The sequence below is a fragment of the Hyla sarda genome, chromosome 9 (assembly GCF_029499605.1).
Source record: "Hyla sarda isolate aHylSar1 chromosome 9, aHylSar1.hap1, whole genome shotgun sequence".
Taxonomy (NCBI): Eukaryota; Metazoa; Chordata; class Amphibia; order Anura; family Hylidae; genus Hyla; species Hyla sarda.
The window spans coordinates 171,671,204-171,681,139 of NC_079197.1; the positions used below are offsets into that span (position 1 = coordinate 171,671,204).

At 44.8% G+C, this 9,936-nt stretch overlaps 1 protein-coding gene across 3 annotated transcripts in view; it reads right to left on the bottom strand.

Annotated features, from left to right (window-relative positions):
- Positions 1–9,936, bottom strand: part of PFDN6 (prefoldin subunit 6) — a 13,411-nt gene continuing 3,475 nt past the window's right edge. For all 3 annotated transcript variants that reach the window (XM_056540414.1, XM_056540415.1, XM_056540413.1), the window contains exons 2-5: positions 8,891–8,954; positions 7,074–7,144; positions 4,409–4,533; positions 1–299 (exon numbers count right to left, since the gene is read on the bottom strand). In XM_056540414.1, coding sequence (XP_056396389.1) covers positions 170–299; positions 4,409–4,533; positions 7,074–7,144; positions 8,891–8,954 — 390 coding nt within the window. In that variant the 3' untranslated portion in view covers positions 1–169. The remainder of the gene's footprint in view (positions 300–4,408; positions 4,534–7,073; positions 7,145–8,890; positions 8,955–9,936) is intronic.

Sequence of the window (9,936 nt, forward strand, 5' to 3'; positions counted from 1 at the left end):
CCTTGTGAATAGGTTTAATAAGTCATGTCCATGATACAGCGGCCCCCCTCCCCGCCACCGTAACCCCTCTGATAGGTGGCAAAAGAATAAGCGTGATGACCTGTGACCAGGAGAACAGAAGAAGCCATGTCCCTCCAGTGTATAAATAGTGATGGGGAATAGTGCCCTCTCAAGCCTTCACCGCTGCCGCTGCCCCCTTCCCCTGCGCCCGCTGGTATTCTTGCTGAAGCTTTGCCAGGGAGGCGCGCTGCTGATCCGATCGCTGTTCCAAGTCCTTCAGTAAAGTTTCGTATCTCTTTCTGCAACAGAAAAGGGGGAAAATGATGATTGATATGTGAGCGGAGAGGAAAAAGAGCAAGGGAGCGGCGGATAAAGGGGTTATCCAGCTAATAGGGGACAAGCGTTTGATAAGGGGGGATCCATACCTCTGGGACCTCCCACAGTTTCCTTAAATGGACCCAGGGTCCCCCAGCTGCATGGAGGGGCAGACGGCACGTTCCATCCCCCACTCCATGCATTGTCTACGGGAGTGCCGGAAATACCCGTTTCCATTTTCAGATCTTCAAAATTAAATAAAAAAATATTAAAAAATTTAACAGGTTATTATGGAGGCTATAATATCTAGGAGAGATCCAGGCCTCAAGGTTGTAACTAGAGATGAGCGAACTTACAGTAAATTCGATTCGTCACGAACTTCTCGGCTCGGCAGTTGATGACTTATCCTGCATAAATTAGTTCAGCTTTCAGATGCTCCGGTGGGCTGGAAAAGGTGGATACAGTCCTAGGAGACTCTTTCCTAGGACTGTATCCACCTTTTCCAGCAACAACAAAAAATGTGGTCTCAAATGGCTGGAGGTGCTCAACCCCAAATGCGGTTGTGCATTTATACTGGGGGAGCAGATCCTGCCCTTGTAGTCCGTTGCTAGGGGCGATCCCCAGCATAAAAATGCATACAATGGAGGATGCCTGCAGCGGACTACAAGTGCCACAATAGAATCCTACACCAGATAAACGGTGTGGATGTGTAACAATTAGAATAATACAATACAGTAATATGGGTGCACTACTGTGGTAGATTTATACAATGACATTGGCTAATCCCTCAACACTGATGTTATAATTGAGACATTCGCCAGTGTATCCTTATATTAAGGACATACCAGAGCCCGCACACCAACGCCAAGGTTTCTCAGATGGCACGGGACCTAACGTTAACCTACCTGTGCGTAATAAGCAAAAACCAGGGGCCAGTGGGCAATTACAGCAGCACTAGGCTGACATGTAGCCTGCTCCCAGTTACCTCCAGTGTGACCGAGCACACATACAATGGAAGGGGGAGAGAGGCTACAAATCCCACCCAAGTTGTTACACATCCACACCGTTTATCTGGTGTAGGATTCTATTGTGGCACTTGTAGTCCGCTGCAGGCATCCTCCATTGTATGCATTTTTATGCTGGGGATCGCCCCTAGCAACGGACTACAAGGGCAGGATCTGCTCCCCCAGTATATATGCACAACTGCATTTGGGGTTGAGCACCTCCAGCCATTTGAGACCACGTTTTTGTTGTTGTTTGTAAATTTATACGTGGAGGTGTGTAATCTCCATATGTTAATGCGCCTTGAACATTTTCCAGGCAGCATTAGGGTTGCACCTGTGAGGCCATGCACCTATATCAGCCAACTTGGGTGGGGCTTGTAGCCTCTCTCCCCCCTTCCATTGTATGTGTGCTCAGTCACACTGGAGGTAACTGGGAGCAGGCTGCATGTCGGCCTTATGCTGCTGTAATTGCCCACTGGCCCCTGGTTTTTGCTTTTCACGCACAGGTAGGTTAGCGTTAGGTCCCGTGCCATCTGAGAAACCTTGGCGTTGGTGTGCGGGCTCTGGTATGTCCTTAATATAAGGATACACTGGCAAATGTCTCAATTTTAACATCAGTGTTGAGGGATTAGCCAATGTCATTGTATACATCTACCACATAGTGCACCTACATTTCTGTATTGTATTATTCCACCTTTTCCAGCCCACCGGAGCACCTGACAGCTGAACTAATTTATGCAGGATAAGTCATCAACTGCCGAGCCGAGAAGTTCGTGAAGAATCTAATTTACTGTAAGTTCGCTCATCTCTAGTTGTAACCAAAACTAACAGTTAAGGTACACAATAAATAATAGATTGGAATAGGATATCATTTTATATATATACCTATATATATATATATAATTTTTTTTAAATATGAGACCGGGCTTCATATACAAATGTAATTTATTAAAATATACAATAAAAAACATGCTATCAGGTCCCATCACTTGCCCTTGTGAATGACAAAATATAAAATTCATGAACATATAACCACACTTTTGTAACTCTAATGTTAGGATCTAATATTGTTCCAATACTCGTTATTTGCTCATAAATTTAATATTTTATCCCATTCACAAGGGCCCTGTGATGGGACATGATTGCATGTTTTTTATTGTATATTTTAATAAATTACTTTTGTATATGAAGCACAGTCTCCTATAGATCCTATTCCAATCTATTATTCATTGTGTAACTTATAGTTTTGGTTACTACCTTGAGGTCTGGATCTCTCCCATATATTATTATATTTCTCTTTTTTGCACCACTGGGTATTGGTGAACATCCAGAGAGACCTCGGTTGATAAAGTTGTGAGCTGCACTTATCCTTTTTTGAATATTTTATTATTGGGGCCGCCATCTTGCCTGTGCTATCTTCAGACCCTATATTTTCTATGGTGCAGCCTTCTTACCATGCTTACAAGGAAGGGGAGGCTGAACTCCTATGGTCTTTTCTACCTACTGGCATCCCCTTTCGCTTTTGTACAGATCATTTTCTAGCAACCTCCTCCTCCCAAAAAAAAAACAAAAAAAACAGGAAGTCTCAGATTAGTTTTAGGCCTAGTGGTCAGAATGAAAACTGCAAGATTATTATTTATATTTTAAAATAGGAAAATGGAGGGGGAAAAAAAATAAAAATAAAGTACTGTAAGGACTGTTTAAACAATAGTTCATTTCCCCATGACACGTTCCCCTTGAGCATAGGGGCCAACAAGGTTGAAATTTGCTGGAAAATCAGCATGTAAATCCTATGGTGACAGACAGGTGGCAGTGTATAAGGTCAGATGCAGCAAAACATTGTCTATGTCTCTATAGAGCAACGTCTCCCAACCAAGGGGCCTCAAGCTGTTTTTAAACTACAACTCCCAGCATACCCGGACAGCCGCTGGCTGTCCGGGCATGCTGGGAGTTGTAGTTTTAAAACAGCTGGAGGCACACTGGTTGGGAGACACTGCCATAGAGGATAATCGTTTCATACCCGCTGCACAGACCTGGACATATAAGTCACATTGTTGACTGCTCTACTTCTTTGTATGTAAATGAATAGTGTAACTCTTGTTGCATGCATAATATATATATATCTATCGTAAATTTGAGTAGCCGTATTAGAAATGTTGCAGTCTCTTGTAATACCTTTTTTATTGGACTAACAGCATTTTGTAGAGACAAGCTTTCGGGATTCCTCCCTTTATCAAGTCCAAAGAAAATCTCTTTGCTTTGGACTTGATAAAGGGAGTAATCGCGAAAGCTTGTCTCTACAAAATGCTGTTAGTCCAAAAAAAAAAAGATATTAAAGAGATAGATTAAAGAGATTAGACATTAGACATTTGAGATTGAGATTAGACATTAGACATTTGAGATTGAGATTAGACATTAGACATTTGAGATTGAGATTAGACATTAGAGATTGAGATTGAGATTAGACATTAGAGATTGAGATTGAGATTAGACATTAGAGATTGAGATTGAGATTAGACATTAGAGATTGAGATTGAGATTAGACATTAGAGATTGAGATTAGACATTAGAGATTGAGATTGAGATTAGACATTAGAGATTGAGATTGAGATTAGACATTAGAGATTGAGATTGAGATTAGACATTAGAGATTGAGATTGAGATTAGACATTAGAGATTGAGATTAGACATTAGAGATTGAGATTGAGATTGAGATTAGACATTAGAGATTGAGATTGAGATTAGAGATTGAGATTAGACATTTGAGATTGAGATTAGACATTTGAGATTGAGAGAGACAGAGACATAGAGACATAGAGACATAGAGAGATAGAGAGATAGAGAGATAGATATATATATCTGGCCAGCCAGATCACCCTGCTCTGTACTCTTTTGGGGAGTAGTCTGGCTTGGCATAAAATCCTGATCAGCTTTTTATATTCCTTAACAGGAGCTAAGCGGATAACAGGGAACATTACCTGAAAAGGTGATGTAATGAGCTGCTTTGCATATATATATATACATACATACATACACACACATACACATACACACACACACACACACATACACAAACGGCTTCTACTCACATTTCTCCATTTATATACTGCAGTCTCTTCTCCACCGTGGATTTTGCCTCTTCTAAATCTTGTTTCACCAGGACGGGCCCCATAAGCTTATACACAGTGTTACTGTCATCTAGCAGAGCCAGCTCCTGGAAAATACAATATATTATTAGACATATGACTGATCTGCATTCCCCACCCCACAGCTATATATCCAAAACTACTACAAGATTAAAACTAGAATATCTCCTGAAACACAAGAAAAGACTGGATGTGAGACCTGTAGAGTACAGCTCCATATAGAGTGTGACCTGTAGAGGGCCCCCTACAGAGTACAGCACCATATAGAGTGTTCTGTAGAGAGCCCCCTACAGAGTACAGCGCCATATAGAGTGATGTAGAGAGCCCCCTACAGAGTACAGCGCCATATAGTGTGATCTGTAGAGGGCCCCCTACAGAGTACAGCGCCATATAGAGTGTGACCTGTAGAGGGCCCCCTACAGAGTCCAGCGCCATATAGAGTGTTCTGTAGAGAGCCCCCTACAGAGTACAGCGCCATATAGAGTGATGTAGAGAGCCCCCTACAGAGTACAGCGCCATATAGTGTGATCTGTAGAGGGCCCCCTACAGAGTACAGCGCCATATAGAGTGTGACCTGTAGAGGGCCCCCTACAGAGTCCAGCGCCATATAGAGTGTGACCTGTAGAGGGCCTCCTACAGAGTACAGCGCTATATACATGTGACAAATGCTGGAGACGGGAGCTTGTGACGTCATAGACCCGCCCCCTCAATGCACGTCTATGGGAGGGGACGTCACGCCCCCTCCCATAGACTTGCATTGAGGGGGCGGAGTGTGACGTTGTGAGGGGGCGGGGGCTATGACGTCACGAGCTCCAGCATTCGGAAAAGTTTGTTTCAAACTCTGAGCAGCGCAGTACCTCTTTAAGGTTTAAAAAATAAAATAACTTTCACCTACAGCACTTTTGATGAATGTCCCCAATGACCAGAAGCCCAAGGCCAGGACAACACAGGAGTAGCTTAGGGGCAACTCTGTTAATGTCCTTGAATGGCCCAGCCAGAGCCCGAACCTAATGGAACATCTCTGGAGACCTGATAATGGCTTCTACCGACCGTCCCCATCCAACCTGACAGAACCCGAGAGGATCTACAGAGAAGAACGGCAGAAAATCCCCAAATCCAGGTGTGTAAACCTTATGGCCTCATCCCCAAGAAGACTGGAGGCTGGAATCACAGCCAAGTCCTGAGTAAAGGGTATGAATACTTTTATCTCTTCAAGATTATAGTTAAGTTTAGTACTAAATGTCACTGCAAGATTACTAACTTTTTATTTATTTTTTTACTTTGGTATTATTGGGTATTGGGGGCAGAATGATGGGGGAAAACTTGAATTTTGTTTTGTTTTTTTAGCAAAGAAGCAAGATAACAAAAGGGTCTGAAAACTTTTCAAACACATTGTAGAGCAAGAGAAAAGGAGATTTTTTTTAACACTTACCGTAAAATCTCTTTCTCTATCGGCTCCATTGGGGGACACAGACCGTGGGGTGTATGCTGCTGTCTCTAGGAGGTGTGACACTATGGTAATAAAAAAAGTCAGCTACTCCCAGCAGGATATACCCGCCTCCAGGCCCTGAGGTAGTCAGTTTAAGCTTAGTGTCTGAAGGAGGTGGACATGGTCTGGGTTCTCCAGTCCAGGTCTTCTGTTTTTTTATTTTCCTAGTATAGGGACGTGTTAATTTTTTATTCCCTTTCTTTTCTGTTTTCAGGTGGGGACTCAGGGACTCCGGTTCACTGTTTCCCCATTGCGAGTAAGGGGGAAGACATTGCGTATATGCACTGTTAACCCCCTCTCGCCAACGATCAGCGTCTGGGTTGGTACCTCATGGGTCCGGGTCCCCCTATTTCCCCGCTCGCCTCGCTCGCACATAGCAAGAGAAATGGCCTCGATTACTCAAGGACCTGGGATGTACCCAATAATTTACTGATCAGTAATGCCCAATCTGACAGCCAAATTTATTTTGCAAAAACACTGCAAAACATGGCAATATACTGCTATTTGACCTCACTGTATAAATTTACCCTGAGGGATCTATACACATATACAGTATCCTGTGTATATTTGAAGCTGCAGATTTAAAGCTGTGTTCAGTCACTTAGTTTACATTGAAGTCTGCAGCTTCAAATTCTGTGAGCATCAAATATACACAGGAAACTGAACATCCAGATCTGCAGCTGCTGCATTGGAGATGGGGGAAGAAGCATAAACAACCTGCCCCTGTGGCCCCCGCGTCCATGAATGGAGATCATCTGTAATACCAGACCACGGCCTATGGGCAGGTTTCCTACTGATACAACCTCTGCAAATGGGAAGGGAATGTGGATCCCAAAGAAATAAAGCTTCTCCTGTGTCAAACACTAAAAGTATCACGGTGGAGGAAACCACAGACACCCCAACAAAGGAACAAAGAACAGGAAAGCAAATGGTGGGAACAACGAAATATAGGACCGTTCTGTTTATGTGTCACACAAGAATCTTTATAGACAAAGTGTAACTTTATGTGCAGCAAAAAAGAGGTGAAAACTGAAAGTAATGGCTGCGGGGGTGGGGTGAGCCCCTTTACCTCACCACGGAGATGTAGAGACCCCTCATTCCGGCGCTCACGTCACTCACCTCTTTCACTATGTTGTTCTCGGTGAGCTGAGCTTCTAGTTTTTGTCGGGCTGACATGCCACTGCTGATATCTGGGGGGGGGGGGGGGGAGAAGGGTAATGCAGAGTTAAATACATTCTCTAGAATTAAATGGGTTAAAAAGTACCAGTCACCGAAAACTTTAACTGCTCCAAAAACTAAAGGGAACACTAAGATAACACACCCTAGATCTGAATGAACTAATCGTATGAAATACTTTCATCTTTACTAGAGAAGAGCGAACTTACAGTAAATTTGTTTCGTCACGAACTTCTCGGCTCAGCAGTTGATGACTTTTCCTGCATCAATTAGTTCAGCTTTCAGGTGCTCCCGTGGGCTGGAAAAGGTGGATACAGTCCTAGGAGACTCTTTCCTAGGACTGTATCCACCTTTTCCAGCCCACCTGAGCACCTGAAAGCTGAACTCATTTATGCAGGATAAGTCATCAACTGCCGAGCCGAGAAGTTCGTGATGAATCGAATTTACTTTAAATTCGCTCATCTCTAATTTTTACATAGTTGAATGCGCTGACAACAAAATCCCACAAAAATTATCAATGGAAATCAAATGTATCAACCCCTGGAGGTCTGGATATGGAGTCACACTCAAAATCACAGTGGAAAACCCCACTACAGGCTGATCCAACTTTATGTAATGTCCTTAATACAAGTCCCAATGAGGCTCAGTAGTGTGTGTGGCCTCCACGTGCCCGTATGACCTCCCTACAACGCCTGGGCATGATCCTGATGAGGTGGGGGATGGTCTCCTGAGGGATGTCCTCCCAGACCTAGACTATAAGCTGATCAGGACACAGCGGTTCGATCAGCCCGACTGAGCTGCGGGGAAACTTTTTTTTTTCTTCAAATTAGCGTTTAAAGGGTTAAAGGGGTATTCCAGGAAAAAAAAACTTTTTTATATATATCAACTGGCTCCAGAAAGTTAAACAGATTTGTAAATTACTTCTATTAAAAAATCTTAATCCTTTCAGTACTTATGAACTTCTGAAGTTAAGGTTGTTCTTTTCTGTCTAAGTGCTCTCTGATGACACGTGTCTCGGGAAACGCCCAATTTAGAAGAGGTTTGCTATGGGGATTTGCTTCTAAACTGGGCGGTTCCCGAGACAGACTTCAGAAGCTCATAAGTACTGAAAGGATTAAGATTTTTCAATAGAAGTAACTTACAAATCTGTTTAACTTTCTGGAGCCAGTTGATATATAAAAAAAGTTTTTTCCTGGAATACCCCTTTAAGATGTTAAACATATCCCCACAGTATAGGGTATAAGTGTCTGATTTAGAGAAGCAACACCTCCCCCCCCCCCCCCCCATCCCAATCTCCAGATCCGTATTCTATCTTGAAGTGCTTTGGCTCCCACTTCCCACATTTAAAACAAAGTTTTTATTGCCCATATGCATCTACACAAAAGTCTTATTTGGTGTCCCCCTATAATACCAGACTGTAAACCCCCCTGTGTGGGGTCTTGTGTTACTTACGTACCACCTGCCCTCTACTGTTTGTATACTAGCAAGTGGGGAGGACAAGTAACAGGGAGTGTAACATATTGCTATGGTAACAGACTACAAACAACCCATGTGTCGTCTGGATCAGTCATACTCCTGCCATAGAACAATAACTCCAAGAAATCCTTACACCAGTGTTTCCCAAATAAGGTGCCTCCAGCTGTTGCAAAACTACAACTCCCAGCATGCCCAGACAGCCAACGGCAGTCTCACCCTGGTTGGGAAACCCTTTTGGAGATGTGCTGCAGGATGGCGGTAGCGCTTCCTTAGTATTAATTTACCTTTCTGCACCTGCTGGTACTTGGTGACCTCGGCCTGCAGCTTCTCCTGTAACTGCGCTGCCATCTAGGTACAAAATAATAAAACAATCAGCTTTCCTCACATTGTAAAAATAGATGCATAACTTATTAAGGCTTCCTGTAAACTGGGCAGATCGTATTGTGTCAAAAAAAGGATACGACTCCCCCGGCCCATCATATCCAGAGCCCCTATACCGGTGATGGCGAACCTTTTTGAGCCCGAGTTATGCACGCCAACTTTTCCCCCTCAAAGTGCCAGCACAGCAATTAAATCAGAATACTGAGGTTACAATTTAGAAAAAACAAATTAGGTGTGCAGTACAGTGCCCCCCTCGCCCCCATTAGGTGCAGTACAGTGCCCCCCTCGCCCCCATTAGGTGCAGTACAGTGCCCCCCTCGCCCCCATTAGGTGCAGTACAGTGCCCCCCTCGCCCCCATTAGGTGCAGTACAGTGCCCCCCTCGCCCCCATTAGGTGCAGTACAGTGCCCCCCTCGCCCCCATTAGGTGCAGTACAGTGCCCCCCTCGCCCCCATTAGGTGCAGTACAGTGCCCCCCTCTCCCCCATTAGGTGCAGTACAGTGCCCCCCTCTCCCCCATTAGGTGCAGTATAGTGCCCCCCCCCATTAGGTGCAGTATAGTGCCCCCCCCCCCATTAGGTGCAGTATAGTGCCCCCCCCCATTAGGTGCAGTATAGTGCCCCCCCCCCCCATTAGGTGCAGTACAGTGCCCCCCCCCCCATTAGGTGCAGTACAGTGCCCCCCTCGCCCCCATTAGGTGCAGTACAGTGCCCCCCTCGCCCCCATTAGGTGCAGTACAGTGCCCCCCTCGCCCCCATTAGGTGCAGTACAGTGCCCCCCTCGCCCCCATTAGGTGCAGTACAGTGCCCCCCTCGCCCCCATTAGGTGCAGTACAGTGCCCCCCTCGCCCCCATTAGGTGCAGTACAGTGCCCCCCTCGCCCCCATTAGGTGCAGTACAGTGCCCCCCTCGCCCCCATTAGGTGCAGTACAGTGCCCCCCTCGCCCCCAA